Consider the following 24,396-nt stretch of genomic DNA (forward strand, 5'->3'; position numbering starts at 1 on the left):
AACACTGGAAACAGGAGGAAGCAGCTAGCTTGTTTGTGGGTCAGGCTAACATTGGTTAGCACCCGTCGGTTTTTGTTTACCTACTGTAGAGGTTTTTAAAGTCGTATTAATCATGTAAACATGCTTCTTCTTTTTTTTAGCCAAAACGCAAACAAGCACATCCTGATATTTTGAGTTTTTTGCAGTCATGCTGAAATGTATCGATTTATACTGGTGTACTGGTGTACTGGTGAATCACCTCATACTTTATCAGAGACTTCCTAGTTCTGGTTTCTGATACGTGAGCATCAGCTCCTTTTTAAAAAACGAGTTTTCCATGTGATAACAAGCTAAACAGTGTTTATAGAGAGAAAACTCGCCTTTGCCACTGTAAAATGTCAGCGTAATTATAAACGTGTGGGTGTTCTCAGTTTGTTTGTATCCTCCTGCAGGTCTGCCTGTCTCAGCCTGTCTTTAAAACCAGTATTTTCCGAAGGCCTGTGTAAGCAGGAGGTCAGTCACAGTGTAATTGACAGTTTTAAACTCTCCGTTAAAGCATCGTGAGACAACTGTTGTTGTGAGCCGGAGCTGGAAAAATAAAACTGGAATTAACGTCTGAATTTTAACACCTCTTTCAAATATGTTCAGCTTAGTCATGTGATCTAATTGTCCCGGCGGCTGGCGCGTCCCAACAGGTAGAAACAAAATCGAATCCGCCGACACCGCCTCTGTAAGTGGCGCGAGCTGCCAGAGAGATATCAAAACCGCCATCTGAGTTAGCCGCCGGTCAACTGAGAGCACTATCACAGGCTGTACAACAGAGGAGCGAGGTGTGCCTTGATAAATATTTGAAAAAGCGTCTTATGTGAATGCCACCTGGATGAAGCATGGCTCTAAATTAAGGTCTGACAGATGGATCACAAGAAAATTCAGGTTGAGTCATATCTGGTGGAGACGAGTCCTCAGGCGTTGGCATCTCCTGGGTTGTAATTTGTCCGTACTGAAAGGCAGCACAGAGCCGAGAAGCAGCTGGCAGAGGAAAGTTTCTCACTGAATGCTGCAAGGATTGAGTCCAGATCACAGGTCTGCAGGTAAGTTTTATTGTAACTGCCACGGTGACGTCTGAATTTGGATCTTTAATCGAATTTCTTTTTGCCGTCTTTCATTCATTTCAGATGGGATCAGAATTTTAGCCAGCCAGTCTTCGTTGGGCGGCTCGGGGTATGGCTGCGTAGCGCTGTGGACACGTGACCTCTGAGTGAACCTCGAGTTAATAAACAACAGGCACCAGATTTAATCGATTTGATTAGTGATGTGACACTGAGCACGAGTGTGTGGGCAGAGCTCCTCTGGGGATCTGCATAAATAGTTCTGAATTTGTGAATCGCACTACTTTCAGTTTCTGCTCATGTCACAGTCAAAGGGAAGCCACTCTTCCAGCACTTCCTGCCACATCCCATCGACCCTCCTCCCCCTCCACACTGGTCCTGCAGCCATTAAGGTTGGGTCCATTTTATTTATGCTCATTTCAAGCTCAGTATTTTTATTCTCGGACTCTACTAGGGTAACTTTAAATAATCCTTACTTATCTTATTCCTGCTGCAGACTCAATGAGGACATTCAAACACATTCACTCCCTAAACTGTCTTTATGACATCATAAAGATCCAAGAGCAGAAAAAAGGCCTGAAACAGAGCAGTCTGAAGCTTTAAACATTTCTGCATATGTGAAACCCTGTTTAATATGAACATCCACTATTGTAACACTATAAACACTCACAAGCCACTTTATTAGGTCCACCTGCTTATTCACTCCGTTATCTAATCAGCCAATCGCAGCAGTAACTCATTCATTCAGACGTCCGGACATGTTCAAACTAAGCACCAGAATGAAGAAAAAAGGAGATTAAGTGACTGAACTGGCAGACGGGCTGATCTGAGTATTGTTGCTGACCACGTCCATCCCTCTATTAGCACAGTGTGCCCATTTTCTGATGGTTACTTCCAGCAGGATAGCACACCATGTCCCAAAGCTCCAATCATCTCAAACTGGTTTTTTGAACCTGTTAAAGAGACCAGTTTGAACAGTCCCCAGATCTTAATCCAGTGGAGCACGAGATGAGACGAGAGATTTTACATCCTGGCAAATCTGCAGCCGCTATGTGATGCTGAGCAACGTTTGCAGCATCTTGTTGAATCTGTGACGCACGTAATCAAAGGCGGCTTTTAACTGATTTCAGTCACAACTGGGAGCATCATTACCTTTGTAAAGAGATTTTCCCCCTTCAGTTCACATAACTGTACACACCAGGTAGTTTTTTAAATCTAAACAAAGCTCTATTCTGTGATTCTTATCAGCCGGCTTCCCCTGCTTGTGCGCACTTTTTTTTCCTCCCCGAGGAAAACAAACACACCCATCCACATTCCAGCTGCTGCTTTTAACAGTCCTACAGAGGTGGCCTTGTACACAAGTCAGCATCTGCACTGTGTGTGTGAGAGAAAGTTTAGACCAATCGCATAGCAACCTACAGCGGCCACTCCGACGTGTCTTCATCACGCATTAGCCTTTATGATGACACAGCGTCCGCGTGCAAGTCCAAAAATCACAAGACCTCTCACACAGGCTGATTAACCCGTGCTGTAATCACATGGCATTTCAGCTGCAGAGGACATTTTAATGAAGCGATGTTCTGCAGACTTGCTCAACACTTGAGGAGCTCTGAGCTGTGCTGGCTAACGCCAACTTCATGATGCAAGAACAGCAATTACTCCGTTCCGGAAACCGGCTGCTGACGGCACTCGACATGCTCGGACAGTGAGCGTCTCTGTTCCCTGCAGCGGGACACCTCTCAGACGAGCGATGGGTTCAAATCAAACAACGTCCGCTCCTCTAATGGCGCTTCATGTACACCAAGTGTGTTTGTTCCAACAAATATGTCAGACTCATTTGTGTTACCTGAAATTAAAGCTTTTCCACACTCATTCATATCTACCCCGAAACAGCCGATATATCACGTAATGTTCTTTTGCTTGTATTGTGCCGCGAACCGAGGCCCCTCCAAAAGCATATAACCTGCATCTAAAGGCTTATCAGGCGCTTCACCCAGCAACCAATGGTCTTCCTGCATCTGGTTGAGGTCCAACACTCTTTTGAAGCAAGCCAACTTTCTGTCAGACGGGATGTTTATGTTTCCAAGTTTAGCTAGCTTGGCACCATGTCAGCACTGGACAACTTTTCCTGACAGAAGATGCCCCTGAGGCGAGGCCTGTTGAAAGACTATTGTTCCCTGGTCCAGCTGAAGCTATTGACCGGTAGCTTCAGTACTCTGAAATCAAGTTGTTTTGTTCTTTCTCCTTTAGACTGTGAGTAATCTGCACTGCTGCTTGGCTGTGATTTCATTTCATTCCCCCTCATAAACCTCCGCTTCAGTGCGGCGTCATTTATAGATCTTCTATAGCAACGAGCATATGAGTAGGAAGCGTGTGTGTGTGTGTGTGTGTGTGTGTGTGTGTGTGTGTGTGTGTGCACATAACTGCTGAGTCTAGCTTTAACTGTTGAAGCTTCCTCTGAACCAAAACGATGATCTCTGCTGTGTCAGATTTGATTGTCTGACATTTCTTGTAACACAGTAATGTCAAAGCGACTGGACGAGCATCACTGTTTTCTTCTTTGCATTGTAAGAAACGGCACCAGTTCATACATGAATGCTTACTCAGTTTCTCCTGAAACTCTAACAGGTCACAAGAGTCTGAGATGATGTCATGTATACTAAAATGTTTACATTTTACAAAGGTGGATGAAGTTGTCAGATTCTTTACTAAGTATAATCGTCTATAAGTTCCCCGTGAACAGCAAGTTGTAGATAAAGGGACTCAAAGAATCCTGAGTTCAGATCTTTGGAAGAATTGTGCAAAAAAAAAAGATGGTTTTAGAAGCGTAACTTCCAGTGGAAAGAGGCTTTTCAACGCTTTATCCTCATTAGGAGTAACCCTGAATCTCTCCTCTGTGCTGAGTGGCTTTGTCATGTTTCGGACCTGCTTGTACGACAGGGTGTTTATCAGAAGTTCGAGCGGATGGTCTCTGCCATGCAGCTGCCCCTGGAAAAACCCTGAAACTGTTCTTTGTTGATATGTACAAGGTGTCAAAACTAGTCGTTAAAGGTACAGGAGAGGTTAGCTTGATAAAGCCTTGTTTTGGGGAAAAGTTGTCAAACTCTTTAAGCTATTTTTTAGCACTTTTCATGGCGTTTTTATTTCCCAGTGACCACTTTAGTTAGAATAAATGCCCCGAGGTGTTTCAGGGTGACGACCAAGTGGCGGATGTTACTTGACTTTGACCATTTTAGAGCGATCGCCAAATCTACCGTCAGCTAGTGCCAGGGTTGTACTGGAGCACGACAAAGTGAACAGGAGCACGAAAGTGGACCACATGTCATGTTTTATTCTGTGACTTTATAAGTCAGCTTCATAAGTGTGACTGAAAGGAAATAACAGGAGGAAACTGGAACCTTCCCAACTGAGTCCATGTCAGCACAGTCAGCCTTTAGCTAGCTTAGGTCTAATTCTGTGGATGTTTTTCTAGCTCTTTTTAAGCTCATGTCCACACTGCAGAGGATAAACTGGTAAACCAATATTTTTCTCCCTGTTTTGACCCTCAAACTTGATTAAAACTGTGTTGCTGGCCTCCAAAAAACAACAGAAGCTGTGCTTTAAGCTGCTGCTGTGTTGGAAGTGTGTAGGTGTTACGTTTGTAGACCCACGTCTACGTGTTTCAACCTTAGTGCACACACAGCTGGGGGCCACTGTCAAAATATGTAGAACAACCATTAATGTGCGTTAGGCATGGTTCAAATGCTCAGAAAATGTTATCAGAGGAATGAAGTTAGAAGGACACCTTCATGAGAAAAAGAACAATTTGTTGGAGTAAAGACAAAGAGGTTTGAATGCTGTCTTCAGATTTAACTGTTGATTGCATACACGCAGTGTTTACATCTTAATAACCATTAAAGTAGAGTTAAGTAAATTTAGTCAAAGTTATTTTCAATAATAACCTTAACTTTGAATAATGATTCAAGACAGCTGCTCAAATATAAAACGAAGAACAGAGTAAATGAAAAATCCTCCTGATGTGGAGGACAAAGAGTCAAAAACAACGAACGATGTCATCTGTGCTAATCGTCTGGGCTCGCTTTTACTCCGTCTTTAATGATTTATTATTTTGTCTTTCTTTGTTGCAAACTCTGCTTCCATTACTCTTCCTGTGTCGGCCAATCAGCACTTCACCTGCATGCATCATCATCATCATCATCATCAGGTATCAGGCTGGATAAAGGTGCATCCTTGTATCTTTGCTGTTTTTGTCCACAGCAGAAAAGCCACGCACACAAACATCATCTAACTCGCACGAGCCAGATAGTGTTTAGTGCAGAACTCAAATGAAGTGCATTAAAAAGAAAAGAAAAAACAACCCAAATGTTGAATCTTAGAAGCCGCTGTGTTTTATTCAAAGTGAGAGCCCACTCTGATGATGCAGAGATGCAAAGATGGGGAGGGCATGGAGGAAGTGTACCTTGAAAACGCTGGCCACAAAGCTGCAGCTAGCAACCAACTGAATCACTGTGGCTGAAATGTTTTTGCAGCCCACTCTTGCACTTCATCGCCAAGAATTATACATCTTCTCTGTAAATCTATCACAGTTACTTAAATATGTCTTTGAATCAAGAGGAAAGAACGGCAACACACAAACACGGACACATATTTACTTTAAAAAAAAAAAACCCGATCTGAATCTGAGACCCAAAGTTGTAAATCTACCCGGGTGCAGCTGTTACCTTTGTAGTAAACAACACAACACAGCCTCAGGCCACAGCTCCACTTTTAGCCGCTCTGTGGCCAAAGAGGTCAGAAGCTAAACGTTTCCAGGTCCATGAAAATGAAAGGAATTCCTTTTTTTGCCCTGACGCTTGGCCTGAAATTAAACCCGTTCTTCCTGCTACCACCCCGTAGTAGCAAACATGACCGAGCGGGCAAAGCTCGCCATCACTTGCCGTTATACAGTTACATCAATTCTAGATCGGCATGCAGCGCTCTTCCTTCCTGTTCTTATCAGTGTTACGTGCTACATTATCAAACTCTGTGGTATGTCATTCAGAGGGCTGTCTAAACATATTAGGGGACGCGTCGTATTATTATTAATGCAGGTCGAGACAAGTTGCACGACGCAACAAGCTCAACCAGCTGACTGTTGCGAGGCTGCAGGACAGCTCTCCATCAGACAGGAGAGCTTCTTTTGAATCAAGAGCTACATTAACAAACACTTTGAGCACTGGCAGGAAGTAGAATGGCGAAATCAAAGAGTGAAAATCCCCTGTGCACCCTTCGTGTGTGATGAAGGAAGTCACTGAGTGTTTTTCAATTGTTTTAGGGCAGTGTTCATTTTTCTTTGAGTTTCCGTGGTTTCGTAAATTGCAGAGCATGCATGAAGCGAGTGCCATCGCTCGACTAAGTTAGTTATGATCTAACTTACTGTAAACCAAGAGTCTGGAGCTCAAGATACTGAGCAGAAGGCCTTTTTAACTTAATGCTACTGACCCCGTCTTCCTGCCTTTTTAGTGCTTAGCAGCTAGCGCTCGCTTCCTTGCTGAAAACAGCAGCTACTCGGGTTGTTGTGAAACTAAACTTGTGGTTCTGAAATACCAACATATATAACTTCAAGATGCTAAAACACTGAGGCAAAAGGGACTTATTATTCTATTATTCAATCTAATAGAAAAATATGTAACAGGTACAAGTTTATGAGCAATTAAATAAATTGTCAAGTCCTCATATTTATTAAAAGATCAGCGCTTTCTGTTTGGTGCTACCTTCAACATTTTCCCTCGACCAGCACCTTAATTCAGGAGGATGAATCCTAACGATCAGCTCGCTCCTTAACCTCTCTTTCTGTGCTGACATCAGCACAAAATGCACACATAAATCCAGAGAATCTAATGAAGCTGATTGTTTCATATTAAGTGTAATGAACACTTAAGAGTCTGTGCACTACTGGAAAGTCGGTGGCGTTTGCTTTAAATATCACTAAAGCAGTAACTGCCGTGTCTGGAAGATGAAACCACAGAGGAAGTGGCTCAAGATTGACTTCCTCTTATGAAATCGGAGTGGTGGATACAGTAAAATTAAGACTAATGTGCGCTATGTGAGCACAAAAAAAAAGAAGAAGAAAAAACTCACTCTGATTGGCTGAGTGCTGAAGCGAATCTTTCTACTGGGTGGCGGAGGCTCCTCTTCCTCAGGAAGGCCAGGGATTTCTGAGCAGCTGGACTCTGGCTGATATGCCTCCTCCTCGTCTTCGTCGTCCTCATCGTCCAGCTGGCTTCCCCCAGAGTCCTCCTCCCCAAGCCCGCTGTATGCGCTGATATCTATCAGATCTCCCTCAGAATAATCCTCCTTCCTTGAACCATCCTCGTCATTCTCATCTTCTTTGGCCCTCTCCTCAGAGTCCTCTTCTTTCTCCTCCGATGAAGGAGAGGAAGATGGAGGCTCTTTCTCTCCATTTTCCAGCGAGGCATGAACCTCAGCTTGCACCAGCCTACCCGCGGCCTCAGATCCCGCAGTGGCGCTGTCCTGATCGCCAGACTGTGGCTGCAGCCCAGAGGCTTCCACTGTACTCGAACCCTTGGCCTCAGTTGCTGCCGGCTCTGGTTTGGCCTCCGATGAAGAGGAGATGGAAGTGACAGTCACTGAGGAAGAGGAGGAATAGGAAGAGTTGGAGAGCTGGTCCCCCGACAGTCCAAATGCATCCTTCTCTTCATTGGTCGCGGCTCCCTCCATGTTCCTTTCTAGAGAACCCGTTTCTTCATGTAGCTCTGCTGCCTGGTTACTTATAACTCCTGCTTTTACCTCATCTTTCTCGTCCTTATCTGCAGGTATCACCTTTGTCTGGAAGAAAAGCACAGGGAGATCATGTAGTAGTGCAATCAAAAGATTTTCTAGTTCAAGAACTTCCCTACAGCTTAATTGCAAAGTTTTAAGTTTTTGAGAAAATCCTTTTCACCTTCCTGTCTGCTGCTTCCACCCTGGGTGGAGGTTTGGGTTTTGGTGCCAAAGCAGGGGCTGACCGACGCTGGGGGAGGTAGAGATTGTTTTGCAGGTCACCCTTTTCGAATGCGGCGCTGAGCTGGCTCACAGTGGGACTGACGGCCTCGCCTGGCCCGGCTAAAGCTGCAGTAGACGAAATAGAAGGAGGGGTGGGAACAGGGGGATCATCTAGCCGGTCCAGAGCTTCGGTGGACCCATTAAAGCGAGCCACAACATCTAGACGGCTGCCCTGGAAGCCTGACGCCCGCTCTTTCTTCAGCAAGATGCGGTTAGTGGCAGCTTGCTTCTCCTGAAGGACGCACAAATAACCAGTCAGTTAAAGATTACAAGCGAGCTATGTCAACTAAATGATAAAAAATAACAACGCAAGTGTAACATCTGACCTGCAGAGTCCGCTGCTCAAAGATCCTCCTGGTCTCCTGGAGCTTGGACAAGCCCACAGATGAGCCACTGCCCTCCCTACCAACTTTAGAGTCAAAACGGTTGACCCTTTCAGAGACCGTGCCCCCAAGTTTCAGCAGGGCGCTGTGGTCGACGTGCTCATTGAGGCTGGATACTCTCGGCAGGGACAGTTTCACTGCCTGTTCCTTACCTACTAATGACAGAAAATAAACAAGTTGTAAAAAAACGAAATTGTCCTTTAAGGGAAGTACAGGCTAACACCACTGGAGTTCACCAGAGCAGGTGGTTTTATCATTAATGAATTTTGGCTACACGAAGTATCACAGCATGGATATCATCAACACATTTGTCTTTGTTCATAACCCAGTTTCTATGCCTGCTACTATCAATAAACATGGCCTTAAGTGTTGGTGGTTAAATTTAGCCGCTTTAGCAGGAGCTTAATAATATATGTTAAAAACAAAATCTGAACTCACTTCAAAACCATAATCTTGTAAAAAGAATACACACATATGCAACATAAGGATACTGGTCACAAAAGACAGGCTAACGGCTAAAGGCTAGTTAGCTAGTTCCTAGCTAGCAACCTTACTAGCTAATCCATGTAAAAAAGGGCTTCTTCTGTCTGTAGTGTAGCAGTAGTGCAAGTGCTAAGGTTGCAAATACCAGGTGGAAAAATGGAGAAGCTACAGTGTTTTTACGCTTAAGATAAAATCTTTTGAGGATATGAAAATCTTTTTATTAATGTATTTGGATGCTCAGTTCCACTCTGACAGGAGGCAGAGGAGAACTGAATCATCACAGCAAAATGCTTTGAGTGTGAGGACTAATGGTCCCCGTGACTTTATTTTCAGAGCACTTCTCAAGCTTTTGTTGTTTCCAGGTTACAAAAAACCATCTTTTGATCACAATGCAGATACTGAAAGCCCCACCCTCTCTGACTGTTTGACTGGTGAGAGGTAAAAAGAGTTGTTGAGCACAGCACTCAACACACACACACAAAAACATGACTAGCCGTGCTAACATTCGAAGCTGACTTATCAGATAATTTGTGTTTTTAAAGATTTCTAGATCAAACCTTTACTATGGTAAACCCGCTTCTCTTTGTGAACACTGGAGAATTTAAAATTTTTCTGTCTTTCGATGGCCGACACCTGAGAATTAGAGGATATTTGTGGTTCTAGTTGTGTAAGTAACCCTCTTGTATATTTCCAACATATCACTCACATTACTGTCTACCAACTTTCCATTGGTAGTCATTCAATCTCGCCTTATTTTTCACATTAGCTTAACTTGATACTCAGCCACTTCATTTCACCAGTTGTTACTTGGCCTGTTATTGTCAGAAGTCAGAAAAGGAATCATTGTCATTGCAAGTATTGGGTTTATCTTGCACATTTGAATACTGGTACCAACCGATATTACTTTTGGCATAATATATTCTAAATTTGGTGTCTGAGAGCCGCACTTGCTGCAGTAGTCTTCTGATCGACACTTGACACAAAACCTCCACATCAGCGCTGGTATAGTAGTAGAAGCAGTCGAGACAGAAAGCAAATACATCAACACATTGCAGAATTTTCCCCCCCAAACTATTGCCGCATCGCTCTCTGTATAACTTGTAATTTTCAGCACTGAAATGATGGTAAAACCCAACACGATCACTGGTGACGCTACGTGTGACATCGAGGGGAACACGAACAGCCGAACCTTATCTACTATGAATCAGTCCTCATTAGCACCAATGTAATTTTGTCGGTACCCTAAAACAGCAGTCCGTAAACTTTTGTTTTGCGCTACGGACCGGTTTATGTCCGACAATATTTTCTCTGACTGGCCTTTAAGGTGTCTCGGATAAATACAACAAGATTTATTCATAACAGACAGACCCAGAGAAACCGAGTTAACTATTAAAAACGATAAAAATAATCAGATAAAAACCCTGAAAACCATAAATTTCACAGGCCCGGGTGTGAAATTACCAAACGACTCACAGACCGATACCGGTCCGCGGCCCGGGGATTGGGGACCGCTGCCTTAACTGAATTCGGTAACCGACCCTACAAGTTGCTACATTCCTTGATTCTAAAGGGTTCTGTGAAAAGGCTAGTTACCAATCATTTTGGCTCCATCCTCTTCATCGCCGGGAGACTGCATCTGCATGAACATGTTCTTGATACGGTGAACATTTGAGCCATATTTCCGGCCCCTCCCAGTAGGCCGGGGCAGAGGAGCGGGTTTTGAGGCAGGGTCAGCGCCTCCATTGGCGGCATTGTTGAGGTGGTCTGTGGCCTTCTTCAGCGCCGCAAGACCTGCCTCGTAGGCATTGCGGTGGGGAGACGGACTTCGCAGATTAGAGCTCCCGTTGCTCCCACCGGAGGCCCCGTTGCCTCCCGTGGCCGACGGAGGCTCAGTCTTCATCATGTTTGGTGAGTCAAATGTCCCGTGGTGAATAGCAGGTTGGCATGAATGAGGGGGGCAGCATCCTGGAGCTGTCTGACATTCACCTCCTGAATAAAACAGAAAGAGATCAATGAGCCGTGTACTCTGGACACGTCTGTGCATCGGTTTAAACATTCTGAAGGATATGAGGCAAATGAAATTTACATGTTGCATTTTTCAAAGCTTTAACCAGCAAATTGCTGTGCAACTGCAAACATGCAGATAAGAACCACAGATGTTCACAGTGAACAGCTGAAGCCACCCAGCAGGCCTTCATTTTGTTGCACTGAAGTAATACTTTAGCCCAAAATGCCAAACAGCCAGCGGTGCCAGCTTCTCAAGGGTAACTATCCTAGTTTACAAAGGCTGTATGCTGTCGCTCAGACAAGATTTTTGATACATACAATTAGGTTGCATATGATTGTGATCAATAATCAAAGACTCTTTAACGAACACATGTATTTGTGCCACCTGTAGGAGCCAGCTGGGAGAGTGTTAACAGAGTATAACTAAGCTGAAGATGAGCGAACTTGGCATTAGACGACATCACAATCGCCCCTCTGTGTACACCCACACGGCGCTGCCGCAGCAGTCAATATAATCCAATTAAAACAATGACGCAGTGTGACAACTCCCCCCCCCCGCGTGTTTATATTGCTGCTCCTAATGCCAAACTTGCTTCGTGATAGACTTGCCAGAAAAATACAGAACAGCCCTTTGGTCCCAAGATATCACAGTGTTTTCTCGTGATAGCATCTCATTTACTGGTTGACAGCATTTGTGGCTTGTGCCGTCAGATCTTTGCAACAGGGATTCCTGATGTTTTCATCAGGCTTGATTGACTCTATAAAAACTATGTAGTATAACAGAGACAGCAATTAGAACACAATGAATTATAGAAAGAGTAACGAGGTTTCTTGATAATCTGCCAATGACGTGCTAAACTACAAAAAAAATAACGGCAACTTTGATTTGATTTTTTTTTCTTTGATAGTTGCGTGACCTTTTATGATTTAAGGTCACGGCAGTAGTTTTGAGTGCACCAAATTTAACAGATCAAACTAAATTAGGAAAGTTAGATTAGCTTAGCTTAACTCAGGTAGACAGCTAGCCTTGTACAATCCAAAACAAACAATTCCTGCTAGCACCTCCAGCTCCTACATTGCGCAACCCCTCACATGCTACCATTGGCATCACTGCACAACCCTGGCAAAGCACAAGTTCCCAAAAAACAACAACAAAACAACCTGCAGTTCTACTAATGACCACTTGAAATTGACTTAAAAAAAACAAAAAAAAAAAAAACGCGACTCAATCTCCACAGATTCCAATGCTAAAACGTCCAACTTTTCAATATTAAAAAGTGAACCTGGCACAAGAGGTTTGGATCCCTAGTCTCCCTCTTCATAACAAATGTATAATGCATGTTTTTTTAAACATCTGTTACGCCCTAAAAGGTGCTAAAGAGTGTGGCTGCTGCCGAGTCTGCGTACACAGCTGATAGCTTAGTGCTACGCCACAGTTGTAATTATTAGCATCACTGATCTGAACGTCTCTACCACTTGTGAAGTATCGATCCATTCTGGAGTGTTTTTGTTTGTTTTGGACTTATCAGACAAGTATTATGGCTTGCTGTGTGGTACAGCCTGCCCAAGGAATATGTGCTTCAGCTTTTGTATTTCAGTAGACTGTTGTTTTGCACTAATTAGCATCTAAGCCTCTCAACTAAATATGCTAACTTCTGGCTGAAAGAAATGAACATGGCAGAAGCCAAAACACTAACATTAAAGCCTTAAAATGTAAAATCAGAACCAACCACGGCATCCATCTTTTACATGCAGTCTGTGGTTACCAATTTGTAGCAATCTTCTCTGTTACATCTTCATAAATAGCGCCATGGGGTTTTGTGCAAATACATTTCTTAGCTAGCCGAAGTAGCATCAAGGTGATAAGACAGGTGATTCCCCTTCTTTAGTACTTCAATAATCTAACCCTGATGAAAAATAAATAAATACATTTGTAATTTCAAGGATTATCTAATGGAACGTGGACACAGCCAGAGACACGTCTGATTTTTCCAGCAGACTGTGGGATTTGTGTGAAAATTCATACTGTCATTTATGTTACACTGTCACAATGTTACCTCTACTTTAACTTATCATTGCTCAATGCAAAGAAGCGCAACAGTTCATTTTACTGCGAGCAGCATTTACTTGTACTTTGCCTCTTTGAGTCTCAAGTATAAAACCTGAATCAGAATTTCCACTAAGGATTGTACCAAACGGACTCCAAATGAGGATAGCCACCGATACAGGAGCCCGCGATTTCATGGGCAACTAAGGCTGTGTTTCATTTGTCTTCCACAACTTGAATTTACAAGGTCACCACAAACTGCCTGAACTAAATCGCTACATTTTCCAGTATCTTCTGTGCAACGTAGTCGAGTTTGTGTTTGGCTGTTAATCAAAAGTCAATGCAGCAATTACATTTTAAACTCTTAAGATGAACAACTCTCTACTCAACAGACTAAGAAATCTATACAGCTCAGTAACAAGAACTAGCAGATGTTTTCCTTTGTTGCATGATAAACTAGAACTTAATGAAAATGAATGTTCCTCAGTGGCTTGTGCTTAAGGTTTAAACATTTCCATCTCCATGTTTTTATTGCTGGAACTTCTGGAATAGCTTTTTAGCAAGTTGTTCTAAGACAGCTTCATTCTGATTGGCTGCGCCTCATAAACAGAAGGTCTGGATTGGCTTGACCTCTGTGCTCACAACCAAAGCTGTGAGCCTAAGATGACGTATTAGGAATAGCTGGAGTAGCTGACATCACAGAGGCCCAAAGGTAGGAAAAATGGTTGAAACAGAATGTTTGCAGAAGCCTGAGATACTGACTGAGATTCATGGTGCATGTTTGACGTTCCAGCGTTTGCGGTTGCACATAAAACTCCTCTCATTCCCACTTGCAGCTACTTACAAATGCTTTGCAGCAACATGCATCGTTGCTAAAGGAACCCCGAGCAGGTTGGATCATGTAACCGTTTAGCTTTCCGTGACGGTGCTAACAAACAGGATGTCGATGGAGAAGAAAACAATTTTTGGGGATGTGAAACTAATTAAACTAAACAAAGGCAACACTTTATATTACCGCCCACGGCTGTAGCTACGTGGAATTTCAATGCATTTATTTTGAAATCATTATAATTGCCTACAAACATTTTAAGGTAGACACACTAGAATAAGGTCATGTTTTTACAGGAACGAACAAATAATTAAACTGTAAGTAATTTTAAGTAATGTGCAACTAGTTATAAGTGATGCACGATCAGTTTTAAGTATTGCATCACTTCAGGTAGAAGATAAATTTACATTGTAAGTAAATGTAAGTAGTGTGTAGTTACCTGGCAAACAAACAGTATTATGGACTGGCTCAAGTGTTATCCAGTGATGTCAATATGTACCTTTTCGACGCCTCCTATGAGGATCTAATGATTTCTTACTCAGACACGAGGGCAATCTGAATATCTTTGGATGCTAGCGTAAGGGTCACATGTCTGAACTTTTGCCATCTTTGCCTGCAGGAAGTCCTTTTATGGAGAAAACCAGTAATTAAAAAGAAATTATCAGACAAAACAATGATTAATTCTACTTGTAAACATAGCTGAAAGGCAGTCTGGGTAATAAGAAGCAGTGTTTATAGTACAGTCTGGCCTCACACTTACTCCAGATGGCACTGGGGGGTGGGGTGGGGGGGCAGAAACACACACTGCAACAACGGTCTTGTGACACTGTCTTGCTAAATACTCAATTCTCACATACAGATCATGTGAAGTCAAGTGAGCAAATTGAATGTAAAGCCAATAACTTTCTCTCTCACACACACACACACACACACACACACACACACACACACACACACACACACACACACACACACACACACACACACACACACACACACACACACACACACACACACACACACACACCCCTTTTATAGTTCTTGGCTCGTTTCCTGATATTGTTCAAATGAAGCTCCCGCTCTGATTGAGAAACAGCATGACAAACACACATAAACCCCCAAAACGCACAACACCAGCAAACAGACTCCAACTCCAGTCTCCACCGTGACGTGGGCGGGCCTTTGCGCCTCTTCATTCGTTGGTGTGTAGCCACCAGTTAAAAGAAACGTAACTAAATCCAGCACAAGTATGGTGAAGCACCTCTTTCGAAGAACAACTCAATCCGCCTCCTGCCTGCCTCTCATCCCTCGCGGTTTGGGGTTGCTTCCTGCCATTCAGTGTAGAGTCTAACTACCAGCTGGGCTCCAGGTTTCCTGTTCAATAACACACATGGTTTCACACGCAGCAGCGTCCTTTTCAGTTTATTATAACCAGTTGGTCTCACTCTCGAAACATCAGGGTCACTGATTTGCCTCAGCTCTTACTGACTTCTCTAATCTCTAACTAGATAACAGGATATTGCTTTCACCTGTACTCACAGACAGGGCTCCCATCCTCCACCCACAGACACACACACTCAGTATCAAGTACGGCAATACGATCCAAAAAATAAAAACAATGCACCAGAACCACTGCCTGCACCAGTCACCCTAAGCATATGGAGGCAAGCATCTATTGACTTGTAATCTATTTATGGGAGGTCCCTGAACGCCTCCTCCCATCACTAAATACAGGCTACATCACACGCACAGCCTTCCCTGTGTTTTTCTACGTGTTTGGGTGGTTAGTATGGCACAAGTGACCTTGTCTCATGATATACTGTAAAACCGAGGAGTGCTCAGTTCACTGTAACCGCTCACATCTGTCTGTGTCACAGTCTCTGCAGTAGCTCAGCTACATAATGCTTGAAACTGGCACGATAATACACTGGCCGTTCAGACGCGAGCATTAAAGTCCTTATGCCCTGCGTGCGTCACGCACAGTGTCCAACAGAAGGCACATTATGGTAAACACAATGACTCCATCTATTCACACGACAATCGCTGCATCGGGCCTCGGCTAGTGCAAAGGTTCATTCTGGCAGACAGTCTGCCTGCGTGCTCCTCCTGCTGCTGCTGCCACAAGCTCGAGAGAGGCTTTGTTGGCATAGCGACATATGCTCCACGCACCAAACTCCTATCCGAAAACGGCTCCTTTTTTGTGCCGCTTCTTTTCTAGCAAACACGTCAATCGCCAAATAAGACTGAATACGTACTGTTAGTAAGCGCACACTTTTCAACAAATCGGCGTCCGAGCAGCACACACAGCAGCGTTTATCTCACACTAATGTCAACTATTGTTTGCGGGTCGCGTGCCGTGGTCCCGCTCACTGCACGTCAATACCAATACGCTGTAGCACTATGCTCGCACGTTATCATTGGTTTTAATTTGAAATAAAAAGGTTTGACTAATGAGTCTGGCGCCGAATCCGACAGAGTACCCCGAGGAACCCGGAGAAGTTTCAAATGGTCTGATAAAAGGGTGGGTAGCCCTGCTGGCAGTGAGTCGAGTGCAAAATTTCACGTTTTTGTAAAGGACTTTGGGGTGGCGTTCTCTAAGGATAAGCGTGAGCAGTGGAATAGGGTGTTCCCGCGTGTCTTTCCCTGCTGTGTTTCAGCGCGGCCGTTATTACCCGGTTGATACGATGAAGGCGCAGAGCTGTGGCGGTATCGGACGGTTTCACCGGCCGGTTCCAGGACCCAGAGGCAGCCGGTACGCAGGCCCCGCTCAGCGTCTGCTGCGCCGCGTCGCTTCCTTCCTGCAGCCTCTCTCCTCTCCCGCAGACACACGGCAGCTTTTTTAACGCGGGTAAAACGACGGCACGAACTGACCCGTGTGCTAACCTTCAGCCATACCTTGTATTCCAGCTTGATGAAGCTGCCCGGTGCTCGTTAGGACCCGCGGTGAACGCTGTCCATTGTCCTTCTGTTGCTGCCGATTCCTCCTGCGAAGCAAAGCAGACTGAGTGCCTGCCTCCTCTCTGCTCCTCCTTCTCCTCCCCCCTCACATCATCTGTTTTCCTCCGTCCCCCCCTCTCTCTCTGTTTCCTCCTCACCCCTACTCCTCTTCCTCATCTTCTCCCCCAACCCGTTTCCTGCTCGTTCACACCTTTATCTGTTCACACTCCGTCCACACACACAGCCTTCTCCCTCCTCAGGTGTGGTTGAATTCATTCCGTTAAACAAGCAGCAACTACCTGATCTTATATAAAGCGGGTCCTGCCGGCCCCCGCTGGTTAGCTGCTTTTTTTGGTTGTTGTTTTTGTGTCTCTGTGGTTGGATGACTTTTACGAGCTGCTCGGTAGAAACCGATCAGCGAGAGCTCCTCTCCAGATACAGTAGAGCTCCAGCGACCTCTGCTGGCAGAAGCTGTCACTGCCAAACGCAAGGTGCAGTGACGCCACCGCTGCAGCAGCTGTTTGCACTCATTTACTGTACTTTTACTGTGATTTTACTGCTTTTTATTGACAGGTTATTGCATTTTCAATACCTTACAGTACATACAGAACTTTTTTACTAACATCATTGTAATTCTATACTTTCATTTACCTTTATAGCTTTAATTTACTGTATTTTTACATTTTTTCCAGTGATGCTGTTATGGGTGTATTTTCATTTATATCACTTTCATTTTTGTTTTTCTGCTGTGTTTACAATACTTTTGATATACTTTTATACATAAGGCAAGTCTCAGGAAGGGAGCATATGTCAGCCAGTGCTTTGTTCTATAAGGTGATGGAAATGATTTTTTTTTATTTAAACAACTTATAAAGTGTAAAATAATAAAAATCTGATAAAAACAGGTGGTTACTATAACTGTCACTGTGGAGTAAAAAGCATGCCATATCTCTCAACTGCAGTCAAATAAACAGTGTTAATTGAAAATATCCACATAGCTTAAATACCACAAAATTACGTTTCAAATGAATGCGAGCAAAACCACAGCCTACCTGCTGTTTAAAGCTTTCTGTTGACAAGCAGGAAGCAGTCAGAATAAAGACGAAGGGAGAGACACTTGTTTCAGGCAGAACTGAGAGGCCGTACCACGACCCACTTTCACATAAACAAGGATTATTCTGAACTGTGAGTTCAATAAAAACACAATCTTTTGTTAAATACAAGTGAATAAAAGTCCTCAGAATATTTAAATCCACAAGATCTTTCCTTGTAAAGGAAACAGCTTTGTAGAAAGCTGTTAAAAGCACACGTTTGCTGATGCTGTGATCCTTTAACAAGAGAGTTCACCATATACAAGTGGTCACAAGGAGCTGCATCGTTGTAAATATTCATAGATGATAACCTGAACTTGACTTTATTAACCCTCTGGGTTTGTTCAAAATCACAACCTTTCAGCTTGTTCGTGGCCAAAAGTGGCCACCAACACATTAGGTCTGTAATTTTGATTATTTTCATGTTTTTTTGCCATTTTTTCTACACAAAGCTTTTAAGTAACTTTAGTTCTTTTCATGAACATAAAATAATTATTACTTTTTAAATTTTTAACCCTTTAAACACCAGTTTGTTTGTCCACTGCACTAGCTGGAAGACAACCTCAAATCTCGCAATTTTATATAATTGTTAAACATATGTTTGTATCATATTACTTATGATAAAATTCATATGTATTAAGAAAAAATTCCAATATTTTGACTTGTTTTTTTAGATTAGCATCAGTGCTGTTCATCAAGACCAAAATTTCAATCAAATCCAGAATTTTAACCCCTTAAATACCAGTTAAATCACATAATTTTAATGATTTAAATAGGGATAAAAGCATAAAATCACAATTTTTTTCTAAATAATACATGCAAACTGATTTATTTTGTAACCATGATGGAGGTTAGATGCGTAGCAATAATTAAAAGTATCAATAAGTTTTATGCATCTTTGTTTTTTTGTGCAGTGACAGAAAAACAAAAAAACTCCCTCTCAGCTTGTTCGTGGCCAAAAATGGCCACCCCCTGTTTATGTTTACAAAATGCTATAAAATTCATATATATTAAAACATTTTTCTACTTTCATTGACTTGATTTTTTAAATTAGCACCATTAGCATACAAATGATGAAACCTAATATTTCCTTTTGTCATCATTGCAGGTCAGTAACAGTAACAATGATTTATTTTTACTTTGTTTTTTTGTTTTTGTTACATTTTTTCTTTGGTGGGGGGGTGAATGGCTAAAAAGAATATCACACATGGTGTGTTAGTGGGCAGAAAAGCAATTTAATGACCAAATGACCCAATAAAATGATCAAAATTTATATTCCAGTGTGTGCTTCTGTGTGCATCCTCATTAGCAGCAGGATGTACTAACCACATTAGAGTGGTTTTTGTAGGCACACTTTCTACACCTGAGGGGCTGCTGTTCCAATCCTGGAGGTGTGCCTTTTTGCACCTTCTTCTCATTTTGTTGGTGGGGTGTGGGTCACACTCTGGGTCACACTCTGGGTCACACTCTGGGTCAGACTGTATCTTGAGATCAATGGCAGAAGTGGCTGAGAATCAGGGACAAGTGTGTCTTGCAGTTGTTGAGGTCACCAGCACGTGTCCCAGCTCTCCCAGCATCACTCTTCATTTGTAGGTTGTAGATTACTCCCCCACTTCAGTGAAGTTGAATACGTTACAGAATACATTTTGGGGCATGTATTCTGTAATGGAATACATTTTAAAAGTAACCTTCCCAACACTGCCGGCAGGACAAAGACATCGTATCCCAAGACATCCAGGAGATTGGAGAAAAGAGCCATCAGCCATCAGTTAGTTTTCCTTCAACAGCTCGAGGTGCCAACATCCTCTAAGTTATCCAAGCTGTATTTGTGCGTATTGTAGTCCAGGACTGCTTCTTGCTTTCACGCATCCTTTATTCCCCATCACTGACTGCTGGTTCCTTGTGTGTTGCTGTCAAAAGAAGCACATTCCTCCGTTGCTTTGGCATGTGGGATATTGTCGTGGTAGTTTTGGTGAAGCCAAAGACAGACAACAAAATCTTCCTCTGTTGCATCTGGAGGAGCTGGGGAGGAAGCTCTGGGTTGTTTCCTCTGTGCCAGGTTTCATCTGAGGAGTTCTTCTGCCAAGGTGACCGAAGTAAAGACGTTGTCCTCGGAGCTCCTCCGTCAGTTGGAGTCTGAACCCCATGCCTTCTTTACTTCCTGAGAACTTCCAGTGTTGTCATCCAACATGCTATGTATTGCTTTATTGTGGTTTAGGCTCACATCTCCACTTCATCTATAATCCTCCAGTCCTCACACCTTGGCCTCCCGTGCAGGTTTGTAAGGTGCACAGCAGCTAAAAGATCTCCTTTGTTATAAAAGCAGATCTCAGGCTGCTAATGCAGAAAACTGCATACAGGCTGAGCCCTGGTTTGAAACCAGTGGGTACTGGATTGTAGAGCAGTCTCTCTTCAGTGGTGGGACCCACATGGTTTTCCTTTCATGAGGGATCCACTCAGTCACCGGCTCCTCGGTCTCAGAAAATGCTCCTATGTTCTTTTCCATCAGCTGCTCGGCCTCCACCTCCATGCCCCCCAACCCCAACCCTCCCCCAAAGAAGAGGATTCAGGCACTGGCTAGTACTCTTCATCAGTGGTGATGCTGTCAGCCTCTTTGGAGATTGGCCCCTCATCTTCTGGAGAGGAAGTTTCTTCATCTTGGGCAGATGTCTTTTCTTCAAGGGCAGAGGACTGCTGCTGTCCTTGCTCTCTGACCAGATCATACAGACCGTGCTTGAAGCAGTGATGACCTTCTTGCCATACAGCCAGAATAAATGATCTGGAAGCTGTTAGGCTTACTTACAGCAGTAGCTCTGTCTGCACCTGCAGAAACTCCAGGACACGTTTACAGTGTTTGTTGTTGTTTGCGCTGCAGCTGCAGGTTTGAACTCTGCAAAATGTCCTGTGATTGGAAGTGTGGCCCTGTACATCTTCAACCTGAGCCTGAGCCTGGAGAGGGTTCCTGAACTGTGGAAGACTTCCTGTGTGGTTCCGGTGCCAAAAATCGCACACCCCAGGGAGCCCAACCACTTCAGGCCTGTTGCTTTGACTTCTCATCTGATGAAGACCATGGAAAGGCTCATCCTGCACCACCTTCGGCCACTGGTGGGCTCAGTGATGGACCCCCTGCAGTTTGCCTACCGTTCTGGAATTGGGGTGGATGACGCTGTCATCTACCTGGTACACCGATCCCTCTCTCACCTAGAGCAGGCGGGGAGCACTGTGAGGATCATGTTTTTTGACTTCTCCAGTGCTTTCAACACCATCCAACCCGCACTACTGAGAGGGAAGCTGGAGGGAGCCGGAGTAGGCACACAGCTGACTGCATGGACCGTCGACTACCTTACCAACAGACCACAGTATGTGAGGCTCCATGACTGTGTGTCTGAGGTGGTAATCTGCAGCACGGGGGCACCACAGGGCACGGTTCTCTCACCTTTCCTGTTCAGCCTTTACACTTCAGACTTCTGTTATAATTCGGACGATTGCCATCCACAGAAGTTCTCAGATGATACAGCCATCATTGGATGCGTATCAGACGGGAATGATCAGGAATACAGGCGGGTCATCAGTGACTTTGTTGGCTGGTGTGAGACCAACGTACTCCAAATCAACGCCAGCAAGACAAAGGAGATGATCATAGACTTCAGGAGGAAGTCCCCCCCTGCAACACCGGTGAACATCCAAGGGAAAGACATTGAGATAGTGGACTCTTATAAGTAACTGGGTGTTCACCTCAACAATAAACTGGACTGGACTACAAATACAGACGTCCTGTATAAGAAGGGCCAGAGTCGACTCCACCTGCTGAGGAGACTGAGGTCCTTCGGAGTCTGCAGGACTCTGTTATTCTATGACACTGTGGTAGCATCTGCCCTTTTCTATGCAGTGGCCTGCTGGGGGAGTGGCTGCACGGACAGGGACAGGAGCAGGATTGACAAACTGGTGCGGAGGTCTGGCTCCGTGCTGGGATGTCCCCTGGAGTCTGTGGAGGTGGTTGGTGAGGGGAGGATGTTAGTAAAGCTGACATCCATCATGAACAACCCACATCACCCACTGCATGAGTCTGTGAGTGGGCTGAGCAGCTCCTTTAGTCAGAGACTGAAACACCCTCGCTGCAGGAAGGAGCGCTTTCGCAGATCATTCATCCCAACAGCAGTTAGGCTCTATAACTCCTCAATCACGATGTCATAAGTCACTGGACACTGTGAACATCCACGGTCACCACTTCATGCATAATGGACCCTCCATGTGTACGGACATGTGCAGGTATATATGTATGTATATGTATACATACATACAGGGAGTGCAGAATTATTAGGCAAGTTGTATTTTTGAGGAATAATTTTATTATTGAACAACAACCATGTTCTCAATGAACCCAAAAAACTCATTAATATCAAAGCTGAATGTTTGTGGAAGTAGTTTTTAGTTTGTTTTTAGTTTTAGCTATTTTAGGGGGATATCTGTGTGTGCAGGTGACTATTACTGTGCATAATTATTAGGCAACTTAACAAAAAACAAATATATACCCATTTCAATGATTTATTTTTACCAGTGAAACCAATATAACATCTCCACATTCACAAATATACATTTCTGACATTCAAAAACAAAACAAAAACAAATCAGTGACCAATATAGCCACCTTTCTTTGCAAGGACACTCAAAAGCCTGCCATCCATGGATTCTGTCAGTGTTTTGATCTGTTCACCATCAACATTGCGTGCAGCAGCAACCACAGCCTCCCAGACACTGTTCAGAGAGGTGTACTGTTTTCCCTCCTTGTAAATCTCACATTTGATGATGGACCACAGGTTCTCAATGGGGTTCAGATCAGGTGAACAAGGAGGCCATGTCATTAGTTTTTCTTCTTTTATACCCTTTCTTGCCAGCCACGCTGTGGAGTACTTGGACGCGTGTGATGGAGCATTGTCCTGCATGAAAATCATGTTTTTCTTGAAGGATGCAGACTTCTTCCTGTACCACTGCTTGAAGAAGGTGTCTTCCAGAAACTGGCAGTAGGACTGGGAGTTGAGCTTGACTCCATCCTCAACCCGAAAAGGCCCCACAAGCTCATCTTTAATGATACCAGCCCAAACCAGTACTCCACCTCCACCTTGCTGGCGTCTGAGTGGGACTGGAGCTCTCTGCCCTTTACCAATCCAGCCACAGGCCCATCCATCTGGCCCATCAAGACTCACTCTCATTTCATCAGTCCATAAAACCTTAAAAAAACCAGTCTTGAGATATTTCTTGGCCCAGTCTTGACGTTTCAGCTTGTGTGTCTTGTTCAGTGGTGGTCGTCTTTCAGCCTTTCTTACCTTGGCCATGTCTCTGAGTATTGCACACCTTGTGCTTTTGGGCACTCCAGTGATGTTGCAGCTCTGAAATATGGCCAAACTGGTGGCAAGTGGCATCTTGGCAGCTGCACGCTTGACTTTTCTCAGTTCATGGGCAGTTATTTTGCGCCTTGGTTTTTCCACACGCTTCTTGCGACCCTGTTGACTATTTTGAATGAAACGCTTGATTGTTCGATGATCACGCTTCAGAAGCTTTGCAATTTTGAGACTGCTGCATCCCTCTGCAAGATATCTCACTATTTTTGACTTTTCTGAGCCTGTCAAGTCCTTCTTTTGACCCATTTTGCCAAAGGAAAGGACGTTGCCTAATAATTATGCACACCTGATATAGGGTGTTGATGTCATTAGACCACACCCCTTCTCATTACAGAGATGCACATCACCTAATATGCTTAATTGGTAGTAGGCTATTGAGCCTATACAGCTTGGAGTAAGACAACATGCATGAAGAGGATGATGTGGACAAAATACTCATTTGCCTAATAATTCTGCACTCCCTGTAGATTTAGTGTATACATGTCTATAAATAGGAATAGTAGTGGTACAATAGCTATGTCAAGCTATATAGTTTATGTCCATATTTCCAACCATATCCATAATCACATACTGTGTATGCTACCATTGTATATAGTGTATTATCTTACTTTTTTTCATCGATTGTACTTATTTGTATTTTTGTATTTCCTTCTGATATCTGTACCTGAGCTGAGGTGACGCAAAAAAATTTCCCCGCTGTGGGATCAATAAAGTCTTATCTTATCTTTGATTGGGGTTGTTTTGTTTTTGTTTCTAGAGTTAATATTTTGGGTATGGTGTCTTTTTATGATAAATACAAGAGTAAAAGTGCTTTTGTGTGCTTCAAAGCTGAGTTTGACTGGGAAGCTCAAAGCTCAACAACCTGCATCCACAGAAACTCACTGCAGCCTATGTAATGTTTGATGCGTCATTATTTATTCCAGTCTATCTTGTAAATACATGTTTGTGCTGCAATGTCATGCACAAACACAAACTATTAGATCCTTAAGATCAAACCTATGTCAAAATTGTTTCATTATTTTGGTCCATTGGAGTGTGGTAGGCCATCAAAGGCTGCTACTAGAAACGAGGAATATTACATGAAATCG

General features: G+C 43.6%; 1 protein-coding gene across 4 annotated transcripts in view; it reads right to left on the bottom strand.

Annotated features, from left to right (window-relative positions):
* The window catches only part of LOC308411616 (neurabin-2-like), a 33,164-nt gene extending 16,211 nt beyond the window's left edge, over positions 1 to 16,953 (bottom strand). Inside the window, exons 1-5 of one of the 4 annotated variants that reach the window (XM_080905573.1) lie at positions 16,777 to 16,953; positions 10,592 to 10,987; positions 8,459 to 8,667; positions 8,032 to 8,364; positions 7,209 to 7,916 (exon numbers count right to left, since the gene is read on the bottom strand). In XM_080905573.1, the coding sequence (XP_080761699.1) occupies positions 7,209 to 7,916; positions 8,032 to 8,364; positions 8,459 to 8,667; positions 10,592 to 10,901 (1,560 nt within the window). In that variant the 5' untranslated portion in view covers positions 10,902 to 10,987; positions 16,777 to 16,953. Of the gene's footprint in view, positions 1 to 7,208; positions 7,917 to 8,031; positions 8,365 to 8,458; positions 8,671 to 10,591; positions 10,988 to 15,142; positions 15,162 to 16,553; positions 16,745 to 16,776 lie in introns of those variants that run through there. The other 3 variants (XM_080905570.1, XM_080905571.1, XM_080905572.1) reach the window with 3 other exon arrangements.
* Positions 16,954 to 24,396: the final 7,443 nt, after the last annotated feature.

Source organism: Rhamphochromis sp. 'chilingali' (genome assembly GCF_963969265.1).
Source record: "Rhamphochromis sp. 'chilingali' genome assembly, chromosome: 15".
Lineage (NCBI taxonomy): Eukaryota > Metazoa > Chordata > Actinopteri > Cichliformes > Cichlidae > Rhamphochromis > Rhamphochromis sp. 'chilingali'.